This window comes from Cnephaeus nilssonii (genome assembly GCF_951640355.1).
Source record: "Cnephaeus nilssonii genome assembly, chromosome: 10".
Classification (NCBI taxonomy): Eukaryota; Metazoa; Chordata; class Mammalia; order Chiroptera; family Vespertilionidae; genus Cnephaeus; species Cnephaeus nilssonii.
In genome coordinates this window covers 7,140,301-7,156,537 of record NC_137081.1, presented here as the reverse complement: position 1 = coordinate 7,156,537, position 16,237 = coordinate 7,140,301, and the positions used below count along the sequence as shown (strand labels likewise).

General features: G+C 43.0%; 1 protein-coding gene across 1 annotated transcript; it reads left to right on the top strand.

The window, feature by feature from the left end:
• Nucleotides 1-7,960: 7,960 nt before the first annotated feature.
• Nucleotides 7,961-8,464, top strand: LOC307106655 (pre-mRNA-splicing regulator WTAP-like). Its single transcript, XM_079783273.1, has one exon. It carries the CDS (start codon nucleotides 7,996-7,998, stop codon nucleotides 8,449-8,451), a length of 456 nt encoding a protein of 151 aa, XP_079639399.1. The 5' UTR covers nucleotides 7,961-7,995; the 3' UTR covers nucleotides 8,452-8,464.
• The last annotated feature ends 7,773 nt before the right edge of the window (nucleotides 8,465-16,237 follow it).

The window sequence follows — 16,237 nt, the reverse complement described above, 5'->3', positions numbered from 1 at the left end:
AAGCCACAGCAAAAGAAACCATCAACAAAACAACAAGAAAGCCCACTGCATGGGGGAACATATTTGCTAATGTTATCTCCGATAAGGGTTTAATCTCCAACATTTACAGAGAATTCATACAACTTAACAAAAGGAAGATAAACAATCCAATAAAAAAACTGGGCAAAGGACCTAAATAGACACTTTTCAAAAGAGGACATTCAGAAAGCCAAGAGACATATGAAAACACTAGAGGCCTGATGCACAAAATTCATGCAAGAGTAGGCCTTCTGCCGAAACCAGTTTGGCTCAGTGGATAGAGCGTCGGCCTGCAGACTGAAGGGTCCCAGGTTCTATTCCGGTCAAGGGCATGTACCTTGGTTGCGGGCACATCCCCTGTGGGGGGTGTGCAGGAGGCGGCTGATAGAAGTTTCTCTCTCATCGATGTTTCTAGCTCTCTGTCCCTCTCCCTTCCTCTCTGTGAAAGATCAATAAAATATTTAAAAAAAAAAAAAAAAAAGAGTAGGCCTTCCCCCAGCTGCCAGCACCAGCTTCCCTCTGGCACCTGGGTCCTGGGCTTCCCTCGCAGCCCCGGCATCGTCTGGAAGGACGTCCAGTCTAATTAGCATATTAAGCTTTTATTAATATAGATGCTCAAAGTCATTAATCATCCGAGAGATGCAAATCAAAACGGCAATGAGGTACCATCTCACACCAGTCAGAATGGCTATCATAAACAAATCAACAAATGACAAGTGCTGGAGAAAAAGGAACCCTCGTGCACTGCTGGTGGGAATGCAGACTGGTGCAGCCACTGTGGAGAACAGTATGGAGGTTCCTCAAAAAACTAAAAATGGAACTCCCATTTGACCCAGTGATCCCACTTCTAGGAATATACCCCAAGAAGCTAGAAACACCAATCAGAAAGGATATATGCACCCCTATGTTCACAGCAGCACAATTTACAATAGCTAAGATTTGGGAACACCCTAAGTGCTCATCAGCAGATGAGTGGATTAGAAAACTGTGGTACATCTACACAATGGAATACTCGGCTGCTATAAATTAAAAAAAAGGAATTCTTACCGTTTGCAACAGTATGGATGGAAATGGAGAGTATTATGCTAAGTGAAATAAGCCAGTTAGTGAAAGATAAATACCACATGATCTCACTCATTTGTGGAATATAAAGAACATCATAAACTGAAGAACAAAAATAGATACAGAGACACCGAAGCATCAAACAGACGGTCAAACTACAGCAGGAAGGCAGAGAAGGGTTGGGAGGAGGGAGGGTAAGAGATCAACCGAAGGACTTGTATGCATGCATATAAGCATAACCAAGGGATGCAAGACACTGGGGGGGGGGGGGAGGTAGGGGAAGCCAAGGGGAGGTCAATGAGGGAAAAAATGAGACATATGTACTACTATTTGTAATACTTGTAACAATAAAATAAAATTTAAAAATAAATAAATAAATATTTGCAGACAGAATCTTCATGTTTGCAGTCCTCTGACTGAATCAAACAACCACTTCTAATAAAGAAAAATGGCTCTGGCCCTGGCCAGTGTTGCTCAGTTAGTTGAGTGTCATCCCATGCACTGAAAGGCCACTGGTTAGATTCCTATTCAGGGCACATGCCAAGGTTGCAGGTTCAGTCCCCGGTTGGGGTGCAGGTGGGAGGCAGCTACTCAATGTTTCTCTTTCGTGTCACTATTTCTCTCCCTCTCCCTCTCCTATCCTCTCTCTCTAAAATCAATAAAAACGTATTTAGAAAAGAAAAATGGCTCTGTCACTCCCACACAATAGGATTTCTCATCTTCAAAGATCCTAGAATTCTACCTTCGGACAGAAATCAGAACAGACCCAAAGCAATCTGTTGCAAAATTAGGACAATTGTATATTAGGGTAATTTGAAATCTACAACTAAACTAAAAGACAACTGATAGGAACCTGGCTAGGTCTAGAAAACACCTAGCCCAGAAACAAAGTCCAGCTATGTCCATGTAGTCCTTCTAGCCCAGGGAAGTCATTCCAGGACCCTGGGCCTAAGAAAACTGCAGTGAGAACATTAAGACTTTCCATACATGACCAAGAAATCACAGTTGGGGAAGAGAACTGTCTTTCTGCTAACTACTTTCTATGTACCAGGTTATCCTCTGAGCTCCTCTTTACAGATAAGGAAACTAAAGATCAAATTAGCTTGCTCAAAGTGCACTGAAAGGTTACTGGCTCGATTCCTAGTCAGGGAACATACCTGGGTTGTGGTTTTGATCTCCAATGGGGGAGCGGTCAATGTTTCTCTCCCTTTTTCTCTCTAAGCATGTCCTCCCGTGTCTCCGTGTTGGTTTATTATCTGTGTATTAACTTACTTCGACATGGATCCTGGAGTTGGAGCTCATGTCAAGGTCATGCTCCCCACCAATGCATAAGCCACAGAGGCATTTAAAGATACTACTGGAATGGCATAATGAGGCCCCCAAGAAAACTTGCTTCTCTATTTTATTTGACCACTTGAATCCCTGCCAGGTATGAAGTTATAAAAAAACACCTCTTCATGCCCTAACCGGTTTGGCTCAGTGGATAGAGCGTCGGCCTGTGGACTGAAGGTCCCAGGTTCGATTCCAGTCAAGGGCATGTACCTTGGTTGCGGACATATCCCCAGTAGGGGATGTGCAGGAAGCAGTTGATTGATGTTTCTCTCTCATCCATGTTTCTAACTCTCTATCCCTCTCCCTTCCTCTCTGTAAAAAATCAATAAAATGGTGTTTTTTTAAAAAAAAAAAACCTCTTCAAATCAATTCCCTGTGTTACACTTGCAATGCAGGATTTAATATGATGTAGATTTCTTCTCCTCTTACCCATCCCAGGTTCATACCCCAAATCTAAGTCATCTGCATGTGTGGGAGTTTTTCCTCCAATTTTTGCCAAGACATTAAGTTTATTAATGCTTTTCAGCTTCTTAGGACCCACTGGAAGAAAATATAGTCATATTTCTTTCTCTAATACACTCCTTTCCTTCGTAATGTATGACTCATCCCCATTTTGTTAAGCTTATTAATATGGCTTTGTTGCATTCTACCTCAAGTATTTTGAGAGGAAGAAGCAGAGTGCACTAGTACTTCAAATAAACAGAAAGTTGTAATGCATTTTCTAAATTAAAATATAAGACAAGGGTAAAGTATGGTCTCTTTTGTAACCCCTTTTTAGTTTCCAGTAAGTTTTCAGATGTACAGCTCTCTTGTTAAGCACAATATAAGTTTATCTGCTTTACAAAATGAGGAGCTATTAAAAACGAAGTGAGTCCTTTCTTTTAAACAAAATTTCATCTGATACCAAGGGTCTGGTGAAAGCTAGATTGCTAGCACTATCCTATATAATAAAAGGGTAGTATGCAAATTGTCCCCTCAACCAGGAGTTCGACCAGGGGGTGGGGCCAGCCAGGGGAAGGGAGGGAGGACCCAGCTGGCAGCCGGAAGCGAATAAGGACCCTACCAGTGCATGAATTTCGTGCACTGGGCCTCTAGTCTGTTCTATATAAAATGTACTGGTGACGCTTTTCAGATAATGTCACAATTATTTTTGAAAGATTGGGAAAATAAAGCATATTGCAGGAATAATCTGTATTATTACACAGCAGCAAACTTAATTTAAACTGTGAAGTGGGATAAAAAAACATGGTAGAATACTACATAAAAATAATTTTTAAAACATGGTAGAATACTACATATAGTATAAATGAGATGTTAGAGAACCTTCTTTAAATTTTCTTCTAGCCAAAATGGGATTTTATTAACTAAACTGATAGCTGCATATATAATTGACTTGGAAGATTCTTTTTTTAAAATATATTTTATTAATTTTTTACAGAGAGGAAGAGAAAGGGATAGAGAGTTAGAAACATCAATCAGCTGCCTCTTGCACACCCCCTACTGGGGATGTGCCCGCAACCAAGGTACATGCCCTTGACCGGAATCGAACCTGGGACCTTTCAGTCCACAGGCCGACGCTCTATCCACTGAGCCAAACCAGTTTCGGCAGACTTGGAAGATTTTTTATAAGCAAATACTTAAAACTCTAGGGGGGAAAAGTACCAAATACTATTATTTTTATACTGTCATTTCTAAAGGAAGGAATATTTTTCTGATTTTTGATAAATGATATATTTCTCATCAACATAAATTCTGGCGTAAATTCTAACTTCAGAAAAATAAAATATGTGGGTAAAATCATATCTTACCCCTTTATCTACCTTAACTTTTCCTAGCTTCAGAATATGGATTAAAGGGTTTTCATTTGTTTCTTTTCTGAATATGTAAAGGATAGTTTGTTATCTGTGACTGAAACTAAGTTAAAGTCAAAGAAGTATCTCTTACTTGTACACCCAATAGATGAAAAAATAGCTTTTATTTAATTATAAAAATATATTTTTTCTCTTACTTCTCATCTAATTCTCCTCACTCACCAAGCTTTAATATGATTACATGGAAATACTTCATTAACACTCTGTCCTGACGCAGATCTTCATACTCAGGGGAGATGTTTACTGACCTCCCAATGGGAAGGTAATACATCCTTATCCATTGACAGCAGGCTCAGCCATGTGACTTGCTTGGCCAGTGAAAGATGAGAGGAAGAGCCCTTTCTAAACAGAAGCTTTAAGAGCCAGCATATGCTTAACCATGACGTCATCTTTCTCTGCCACAAGATTAATGGGTACCAGATAGAAGCTGGATCCTGAGTGAAAACAGCATGGAGTAGAACTCAAACCAATCTATAGTGGATGTGTAACATGAGCAATAAAGCAGCCTTTCTGGTAAGCCCCTCAGATTTGGGGGTCATTTGTTAACTGTAGTATAAGCTAGCTTCTCCTGATAGGTACATACACTTACTAAAAGTCCTATGGGTTTTTTTTAATATATTTTTTATTGATTTCAGAGGGAGAGAGAGATAGAAACATCAATGATGAGAGAGAAGCACTGATCGACTGCCTCCTACATGCCCCACACTGGAGATCGAGCCCACAATCGGGCATGTGCCCTTGATCGGAATCGAACCTGGGACCCTTTAGTCCACAAACCAATGCTCTATCCACTGAGCCAAACCGGCTAGGGCTAAGCCCTATGCTTTTCACAACCATGCAATTGGTTCAAATAGTCAAATACTGTTTGATTTGTATAACAAATAAACATTTACTAAACAAATAAAAACTAAAAAATTTTGTATATCCAGTAAAATTATGTATAGTTATTTCCATTTCTTAACATATTTTTGTCATTTTTCTTTCCTGCAAAATGTGTTAGCTCCTGATTCTGCCTTTCTTATTAGGTTTAGAAATGATAGCATAAATATAATTATATGCATACTTTCTTAAAAATTTTTTCTTTTTCAGAGAGGAAGGAAGAGGGGGAGAGAGATAGAAACATCAATGATGAGAGGGAATCATTGATTGGCTGCCACCTACATGCCCCACACTGGGGATTGAGCCAGCAACCCCAGCATGTGCCCTGACCAGGAATCAAACCTTGACCTTGGTACACCTTTTTCTTAACTTCTTTTACATATCTTGGACATTTCTCTCCTTCTCCACCCACATCAACCTTCCCACTCCTTGCAAAGTAACTCAAGTTAACAACCTAGCATGCACCTTTTCAGCTTTGGCCTACATTCATATATATGTATGTAACATATGAAATGTGTGTTTGTTATTGATTTATTTTTAAAAAGTGGGAGGAGTGGAAATATTTTTATACAATCTTCCTTTTCTCATTCAATAATACTTTATAAGAATCCCACCATCTCATCTACAATATCAACTAATTCATTCTCTTAAATAAATGCATAATAGTCCATGGTATGGATAGAACATAATTTATTGGGGCATTGCTCTATTTAGGCAATTCAATTTCTTTCTGTAGTTTTTCACCACTACATTGTTGTAGTAATCATTTTTGTACACATGTATTTATGAACCAGTTGTTTAATTTCTACCAGATAGACTTCTAGGAGTAGAATTTTGAGGTCTAAAGGTATACGTATTTTTTATTTTAATAGATAAATGTTAGATAGATTTCCCAAATAATCACACCACTTCACATTCTACCTTAATGGATACTGTAGTCATTTCTGCTTATCTTATAGCTATAAAACTATTTTCCATTGGTATTTTAATTTTCACTTTCCAGATTACTAAGCATTCTTTCAAATGTTTCTTGGCTATTTAGACTTAGTCTTCAGTAAATTGTCTATACATGTGTTTTGCCTAGGTTTCCATTGTATTGAATGCCTTTCTCTTCTCAATTTGTAAGAGTTCTGTGGTAAACCCGAAGATGCCACACTTAGGTCCTGCTTCAATATGCCTCCAGTTGGGAGGCATATGTTTGGTTTACTGGCAGCCTTCAACTATTTGATTGCTCAGGGTCTACCTCAATTTTTGAACCAAGTTCCTGTTCTTTAAAAAAATGGGCAAAGCTTCATTTCCTTCTTAAGTTTAGATAAATATAAGTCCTAATATGAGGAGAAATTCCTCAAACACATTGAGGATGAAAGGAATTTGTTCACAATGAATTAAGCTATGAGGAAAGGATGTAATGATTATTTATTTTTAGTAATTCTTCTTTCTCCCTAGATTGAAAACACCTCAAAGGCTCAGACTCCGTGGGGGCAGCCACCGGGAAGTATCTTCCCTATGTAGGGAAGAAAAAGCCAGAGGAGGGAAAGGTTGGGGGAGAGAAGGAGACGAGGAAATAAAAAGGAGCGAAAGGAACAAAAAAAAGAAAAAAGAAAACACCTCAAAGACAGAGTATGATCTTATTCATCCCCTTATCTCCCATAGCATACAGCATTATGTACTACACATAATAGGAACTCTATACTTGTCTACTAAGTTGAATTGGATAGTCTTACATAATTTATTTAAGCTTTAAAATAAAAAAAAAACTATTTTTGGTGTAAGAATTAAAAGAGTTAGAAGCAGAGCAGAATATTAGCATATCTTATGTACAGCATATCTTCCTAGCACCAACATAGGCATTAAAATAAAGTCAAGTGTTTCCTAAATTTTGTTGATTAATTTGTGATGAATTAATGAATGAATACAGTCTTCAAAAGTAAGTATCTTTAGTAAAAAAAGAAAAGAGGATAGTAATATCTATCAAACCCATCATTACTACTAGGAAAATGCTCAAAAAATAACTATATTAAACAGCAAAATTATTCTGTTCTAGAATATATATTAATTTGAATTGGTTTGTATTTTTTATTTCCACAAACACTTAAAACTTGAAAAAATTAGCTTATATTGCAAGCAGACTTTTAGGATGCTTTAGCTGAACTGTATTCAATTAACAAAAGTTGTTTCTCATTTTATTTTTGGTAAATAATATTGAGATAATTAATAAACAAATTAATTAATCTGTCTCATTAAGATTAATAAACAGATTAATATTTTAAACAGATTAAAATATAGTGATGCTGTTTACTTTTTAACCCTTTATCTTGAAAGTAAAATAACCCAAAGCCAAACTTTTACAATAGAGAACAAAAGTTACTACTTTTAACAATTATTGCTGCTAATTCTTTAAAAATGTATTAAAATTATAATTAATATGCCAAAGGTTAAAGACAGAGAATCTTAAAATCGGCAAAAGAAAATCAGTTAGTTACCTACAAGAGAGCGCCCACACAACTGTCAGCTGATTTCTCAATAGAAACTTTGCAGGCCAGAAGGGAGTGGCAAGAAATATTCGAAGTGATGAAAAGCAAGGACCTAGAACCAAAATTACTCTACCCAGCAAAGCTATCGTTTAGAATTGAAGGTCAGATAAGGAGAAGCTAAAGGAGTTCTCCTTAGCTATCACCACCAAACTATTATTACATGAAATGTTTAAGGGTCTTCTTTAAGAAAAAGCAATAAAAGATCAAAAATATGAACAAGGGAACATGGGGGTCGGCAGGGGGCTGGAAGGGGGACGCTGGGCAGCACTGGCGCAGCCTCTGGCTGGAGAGGATTCAAGATGACCAAGGAGGAACCTTTTCCCAACAAGGTTCGACTGAGTGAGACAGACTTCAAAGTTATGGCACGAGATGAGTTAATTTTAAGATGGAAACAGTATGAAGCATATGTGCAAGCTTTGGAGGGCAAGTACACAGATCTGAACTCTAATGATGTAACTGGCTTAAGGGAATGGGAAGAAAAACTAAAGCAACAGCAGCACGAGTCTGCACGAATGGAAAACATCCTTGTAATGCCACTAGCAACCAAGGAGCAAGAGATGCAAGAGCGCACTACTCAAATCCAGTACCTCAAGCAAGTCCAGCAGCCCAGTGCCAGCCAGCTGAGATCAACCATGGTAGACCCTGCCATCAACTTGTTTTTCCTAAAAATGAAAGGTGAACTGGAACAGACTAAAGACAAACTGGAACAAGCCCAAAATGAACTGGGTGCCTGGAAGTTTACCCCTGATAGGTAAACAAATCATACTCCCCAGTCAAGACTTCCCTGACAGTCCCACTACGAGAAAGCTGTGGTGGGACAGCCAAGTACTGGTTTCCACACCACGACTCAGACTTTTTGAGCCACAAAAGCCACATTCTTATACTATCCAGCTTGTAATGGTTAATGTAAAACTTACCAGATGACCCTTGTGTTTCGGCTTTTTTCTCTTCCCCCTCCCCTTGCTTCCGAGGCCTCATGGCGTCGGACTATTCCGAAGAAGTGGCCACCTCCGAAAAATTCTCCTTCTAGGACATGTAGACGCTTAAGAAATGTTTCTGTTTGAAGAAAATAGAGGGAGAAACAGAAGTCTTAAGTCTTTGGTACACTGTGTCTTCAGACAGTTTGGAGGAATGAAAACCTGGAGATTTAAAATCATAAACTGAACGTGTAAAATTCCAGTAAAATGTAAAAATGGAATATGCATCGCTCTTAACCTTGAGCATGGTGACTTAGAGACACTGTGTATCAGTTTTGCCTATAAGACTGTGGACTTCATGATTGTTGTTGAACTTCTTGATCAAAATTCAAATGAGGAGAGCTTTGCATTTTAAGGTTTTATTTGCTAAGAAACTACTTAATAGATATCGGTACAAGTAGTTCATATATTTAACCATTTCATTTTGGGGTCTCTATTACTTGATTGAGCCTTAAATCAATGTGGTTTGAATCAATGGTCTGTTCTTTGAATGGCTGCTAATACTGTAGACAATCTTACTGAGGACTGTGCAAACATGAAGGTGTGGTATCAGACTCCAGGTTTAAACTGTTTGAAGCAATCTAAACATTCATTTCACAACTAGATTGTATAAGGATATTGGCTGCGATGAGACTCACTGTGTTATTTTTTAATAGTGAAATTTATTAAACCCCCATTTCATTCAACGGGCACATCTTGAAAGAGCTTTGTCAGTGGTGTTAATGGGGGAATGTGTTCCTTCATTGTATTTTGGGCCTTTGGTATCGCATTTTTGATATTAAATTAAATGTACCTTTAAAAAAAATGAACTAAATGGCAATAAATGAAAGTCTATCAACCACTGAATCTAAAAATCAAAATAAATGAATAAGGAATTTAATGAACAAAATAAACTGATGAATAAAATAGAACCAGAGGCATGGAAACACAGAACAGACTGATGAAGTGGGGAAAGGGCCTGGGAAGAGATTAACCAAAGAATTAAACGCATATATGCATTACCGATGGACACAGACAACCGGGTGGTGAAGGCCTGGGGCAGGCAGGAACCAGGTGAAGCGGGGCAAAGAGGGGGAAAGGGAGACATCTGTAATACTTTTTAAAGGTTTAAAGAAAAAAGACTGAGGAAAAAGAGAGGATACTAGTAGCTAGCAAACCCATCATTACTGCAAGGAAAATGCCCAAAGATCAATGGTATTACAAAATTATTCTGCTCTAGAATGTGTTTTAATTTGTATTCTTTATTTCCACAGACACTTAAAACTTGAGAAAATGAACTTATATTGCATGCAGACTTTTAGGCTACTTTAGCTGAACTGTATTCAATTAACAAAAATTGTTTCCCATTTTATTTTTTAGCAAATAATATTATGAGCTAATCTTTAAACAGATTAAAACATTGTCATATTTATGCTGTTTATTTTTTAACCCTTTAAAATAACCCAAACTTTTAGAGAACAAAAGTTACTACTTTCAACAATCATTTAGTAGAGAACAAAAGTTACTACTTTCAACAATCATTGCTGCTGATTCTTTAAAAATACATGACAAAATGGTTAGTTAAAATCGTGAACTGTTATCAGAGGCCCCCCAGTTAAATTTCCTATAGCTTTAGACCTTGGCCAAATTAATCTCTTAATCTCCATTCCCTCACCTGTAATATGAAGATAACAGGAGAAACTACTTGAAAGATTGCTATGAGGACGAAATGATTAAATAGGTTGATTATAAAGCACAAAGTGGGGTCTTGATAAATGGCAGCTATAATAACCACCATTATTTACATAAGTCTATCTAGTTGTAATTACAACTGGGCTATGCATTATGTCCTATTTTGCCAATAGAACACATTCTCAGCTACCTTTTAAAAATATTTGCACTGCCCTGGCTGGTTTGGCTCAGTGGATAGAGCGTCGGCCTGTGAACTAAAAGGTCCCAGGTTCCATGCCGGCCAAGGGCACATGCTCGGGTTGTGGGCTCCATCCCCAGTGTGGGGCGTGCAGGAGGCAGCCGATCAATGATTCTCTCTCATCATTGATGTTTCTATCTCTCTTTCCCTCTCCCTTCCTCTCTAAAGTCAGTAAAATATATTTTTAAAAAATAATTTAAAAATATTTGTACATAAGTTTACCTAGACATAAGTTATCTCGTTGTAATTATTTACAACTGGGCTATGCATTCTGTCCTATTTTGCCAATAGAACACATTCTCAGCTACCTTTAAAAAATATTTGCACATAAGTTTGCCTGGACATAAGGTTATCTCGTTGTAAGTGTTTACAGCTGGGCTACGCATTATGTCCTCCGTCTCCCGTAGGACGGATCCTCCGCTCTCCTTTAGAAATATGTCTTCCAAAGCAGCGCCTCTCAGAGGAGATCCCGGGCCACACGGCGCCCAGGCCTCACCCCGCCGGCTCCCGAGGCTGTGCGGTCCCGGCGGTGCCCAGCGGGTCGGGCCCGCGGGAGCCCGGGCTGGGCCGAGGGGAGGGTCCCGGCCCCGCCCGCCCGGCGGGATGAGCGACGGGACGGCAGGTGCAGCGCGGCGGCCCGGGCTCCTCCGAGCCCGCGGGGTGGGTGCCGGGGTCCCCGCGGGGAGCGTGTGGCTCTGGGAACCGCCCCCGCGGCTGGCTCCGGCCTCCCGACGGCGCCCGCACCTCGTCCAGCCCGAGGTCCCCGCAACCTCCCCGACCCCCAGTCCCAGAGGCCGCCGGGGCGCCGAGGGGGCAGCGGGCGAGGCGTGCGGCGCCTGGGGCTGGCTTAACCGTCCGCCCTCCGCGCCCGCCGGCGACCCGCCCCGACGCCCGCTCGCCCGCCCGCTCGCTCTGCCCGGACGGCCCGGCCCGGCCCCGGCCCCACCTGCGCGCCCCGCCCCCCGCGGCGCCGCCCGCGACGTCGCCCCCCCCCCCCCGCCCCCTCCCAGGGGCAGCGCAGCCCCGGGTGAGCGAGAGCTGCCCTGTGGAGGGGGCGGCCCTCGGAGCGACGCGACGGAGCTGCCAGACGGCTGTCCACGGAGGAAGATGGAGAGCGAGCCCGCGGCGGTGAGGACGGGCGGCGGCCCGGGCCCTGGGAGGCGAGGAGAGGGGGCGGGGGCGGGGCAGGTCCGGGCCCAAACGCCCGCTCCGGGGTTGGGGAGGAACGCGGGCCAGTGGCCCCGTCGACCGCTGCGAAGAGCGGCCCCGGGCCGGCCTGTCAGCCCCGTCGGATTGTGTCGTGGGTTCGGGAAGGCGCGGCCGCTGGGCCTGGCCGGGTCCAGGCAGGCTGGGGGCGCCCGGGGGGACCTCGGAAACGGCCGGGAGGTTTGGGGGGGCGGCGGGGGCGGGGCCCTGTGCACCCGACTGGGTCCGGGCCAGAGAGAGCGCTTTCCCGCCCAAACTGGGCTTTGACGCTCGCTCGCTCCAGCGCGACTCAGCCCGGCCGCCGCGAGGGGCTGTCGGGGCGCCGCCTCCTCCCTCCTCGACTGGCCCGTGGGGGGCCCGAGGGCCTGGGAGAAGGGCGCGGGGGGCGGGGGCGGCCCAGGCTGGACGGGACACCCCAACACCAAGTGCACGGGTCCGAGCAGGGGGAGGGGCCAGGGAGGGGCGGGGCGGGGGGAGGGGCGGAGCGGCCGCCGCCACACGCAGCCCCGCCCCGCGCCCGCGGGGCAGCCAATCAGCGCGCGCGACGCGAAGGCCGCGGGGGTAGCCGCGCACGAGGCCGACGTCGGGTCGGTGCCGTTGAGGGTTCCCGCCACGGCTGCTGGCGGGTTTGTTGTGGGGCAAAATTTCTCGCTGGTTAGCCTTTTTTTCCCTCCCGCACTTTGGTGGGGAGGGGGTGGACCCTCGTGCCGGCGCCCAAATTCACGATGACCCGCGAGAACCCGAGGACGTTGTCTCCGCGGCCATGTCCCCCGGTGCCTCCACTTGCTGGCCTCGCAGGGGACGGAGCGTCGAGGCCGTGACTGCGACGGTTAGCCGCCCCCTTCCCGTCGTCTCCGCGGGCACAGTAGAGGAGGAGAGGGGTCCCGGTTCCTCCTCCACGGGTGGCGGTGGCGGTGGCGGAGGCGCCTTCCTTTGGAGGACGTTTTTTCCCAAGCCCCGTGGTGCTGGGCGCTTCCTGAGCCAAGGACCCTCCTCGTAACCCAGTCACAGCACCTACCGCCGCACACGGGCCTTTCCGCACGTTTGTTTGCAAAGCGATGGCCGGCGGGACGGGAGGCTTTGGCGTCTGACTCCCCTTCTCTGAGGACCCGAGGTGTCGCCTCTCCCTGCTCACATTCGAGTCTCTTCTAGGCTCTTCCTCCTACTGTACCCTAAAGCCCGCAGCCCGCTGGTTGGCATGCGATGAGCAAGACGAAATGGTTTCGTCTGTTCAACCAGGATTCCCCGAGTCCCCGCCAGGTCCCATCACTGCTTTAGCTGCTGCAGTGAATGAAACGGGCAGAACCCCTCCCCGTGTGCACAGTACCGTGTAGTGGGAAGAGACAGGCAATACACGTAATACATACCGTGTTGGAAAGGGATAAGTGGTCGAGAGAAGCAGCAGGTGGAACCCACGATGGAGCAGGAGCCTTAGACACGAGAATGGAGTGTACTGGGTGTAAAAAGTTGGCCTTCCCCCTCCCACCCCCAGTGTCACTTAACTGGTTTCTCGAGATTGGAAGTAAAGCACTCTGTTCACTTCAGCTCATGCCACCCCTCTCTCGATAAGAAAAATGGGGGTGACTTTTATTTAAACAAATTTGCGAACAAATGAGCTCATCCATTGAACTCATTTTGTAAGAAAATTTCATGAAGACTGATTTTTTTTAAATTTGCAAATAGATCATTTCTACACTTTGTAAACACGCGGAGACAAGAGTATATCTATTCTATTTTTTCCAGCAATACCAATCCACAGTTGAAAAATAAAATTAAGCATCCCAAAATCATCTGTTCGAGGCACTGTGTCCTACAAGTGAAGTTACAAATAACCTCCAAATGCCCAGAGAGGACGCTTATATTAACATTGGATTCCAAATTTCTTCAATTGGAAACAACAATATAGTAATTTTTAAATGTGATGACTTCTCTGTGGTTTAATAGATGTTTTTGTGAACTACCATATTAGAAAGAATGTGTTTTTTCCCCTTAAGACAATATGGGGAATAGAGCCCATAAGGTTCAGCCTATAGCCTCATAGTCACCACTGGCCTAGTGGTTTGTACAACTTGCAAAGATTAATTTAGAGATGATGGTTTTATTGGCTAATGAAGTGAAAGAGGAGACAAAATGTGAAAAAGAACAATTCCATTATCTAAATTGAAATTCATTTTTATGTATTTGTTTCTCAGAGAATTGAAATTATGAACTTAAAGCTTTTTAAAGAACTCATTTAGTATGTTAGATTGTCCCAAAAGTGTGTTTAGTGTTCCTAGAAGGAAAATAATTAGCAAGTTGTTGAATTCGTTTCTCTTCAATATTCTATTCCCAAGTCCTCTTTCTTTAGATGTACCTTAAGAGTCTATTATCTTGCCATTGTGCAAAAGCTTATATTTATTAAAATCTAAATTAGGCCTCCTGACAGAACTGTGAACATGTGACTATACACTGAGCTCAATTATTTGGTATGAAAATGCATACTTATAGGTATATAATTTTTTAAAATCTTCACACAAGGATATGTTTAGAGAGAGGAAGTGGGGGAGAGAGAGAGAGAAACATCAATCAGTTGCCTCCGGTATATGCCCCAACCATGGATTGAACCCTCAACCTAAGTATATGCCCTGTCGGGGAATCAACCACAACCTTTTGTATACAGGATGATGCTCCAACCATCTGAGCCACCCATCCACGGCTAGGTGTGGCATAATTTTTAATGAAATCAGTCAAATCTTCAAACTAACAAGTGCATTTTAAAAAAATAATGTTAGAACTGAAAAACAGTAAATTTGAATGTCAGTGTTTATTAACTTGTCAATGTTCTTTGGCCAGAAACTGCCAGGAGCACATCTGTAGTTTAATAAAGTTGAGTCTATTAAATTGTTGCCCTTCATAGGGTATACACCACAGGACCTCTCCGTAAGATGATGTTAAAAAGAACTTACAGGGTTTAGGCTTGTGTTAAGCATTTTTTGGAGAGAGTTCAAGGAAGAGGTCTTTTCTCTGAAATGCATGTTGTCAGGATGTGGGAGTAATTGATTAGTATGTTAATTCTTGTAGGCAAGAAATATAGATCAAGGCGAAAGCTGATAAAGAAGGAGGAGCAGTCACTCATTTCAGCCAGAATAGAGGGATGTTTAGTCATTCTCATGGTTTGGACAGTGCTTTTGTTTTTGCCAATGTTCAGACATTGATTATGGAGTGGTCTTATTTTAATCTCAATCCATCACAATCACAGAGTAGCCTTGTTGGTGTTTTGTTAACAAGAGAATGCCACAGCCTAGCTATAAGTCTAGGCCAACACCTAACACCACCAGGACTTAGTTGGTTATGCCAGGCCAATTCCTAGCTTTCCAGGGCTACTTTTCTCTTTCTCAAACTTCTTTGAGTTTAAAATTCCTCCTTAATACTTACAGTATTTAAATGGCTATAATATTTAAGTGGTATACTTATTAATTAACATAAGTTTCTATATATATAAAAGCCTAAGCGACTGTCCAACTGTTTGACCATTCACCTGGTATCTATGATGTGCAATGACCACCAGGGGGCAGACGCTCCAACCAGTAGAGGAGGGAGCCTGATTCCTCGTGGAATCAGCTGTGGGTTAGGTTGCTGCTGGGACACTGTTGGCCCCGAATCTGCTTCACCCGCATCCTAGACACAGAGAGGAGGGAGCCTGATTCCGGGGTGCGTCACCTGAGAACCGCCCTCTAGCAATCCAGGACCCCTCGGGGGATGTCAGAGAGCTGGTTTTGGCCTGATCCCTGCAGGCCAGGCTGAGGGACCCCACCAGTGCACGAATCTGTGCACCAAGCCTCTAGTGTTAATATATTTAAGACTTTATCTAGATTCTACATTTCCTCTCTTTACGTTGCCCCCAAAATTTGTTAGCTTTCATTATAATTTCCATAAATTAGGATTAAATTAAAGTCTAAAGTATATTTTATTTAAATGACTTATCTTTTTTGAAACATACATGTTTTCAGCCTGCATCAAAAGTTATAGCCAGCCCTAGCTGGTTTGGCTCAGTGGATAGAGTGTCAGCCTGTGGACTCAAGGGTCCTGGGATCGATTCTGGTCAAGGGCATATGCCCCAGATTGCAGGCTCGATCCCCAGTGGGGGGCATGCAGGAGGCAGCCAATCAATGATTCTCATCATTGATTTTCTATCTGTTTCTCCCTCTCCCTCTCTAAAATTAATAAAAATATATATTTTTTAAAAAGTTGCCCTAACTGGTTTGGCTCAGTGGGTAGAGCTGACGCCTGCGGACTCAAAGGTCCCGGGATTGATTCCGGTCAAGGGCGTGTACCTTGGTTGCGGGCACATTCACAGTAGGGGGTGTGCAGGAGGCAGCTGATAGATGTTTTTCTCTCATCGATGTTTCTAACTCTCTATCCCTCTCCCTTCCTCTCTGTAAAAAATCAATAAAATATATATTTTTTTAA

Coding starts and splice junctions, on each gene's coding strand:
- LOC307106655 (XM_079783273.1), top strand. CDS start 7,996: ATGACCAAGGAGGAACCTTTTCCCAACAAGGTTCGACTGAGTGAGACA.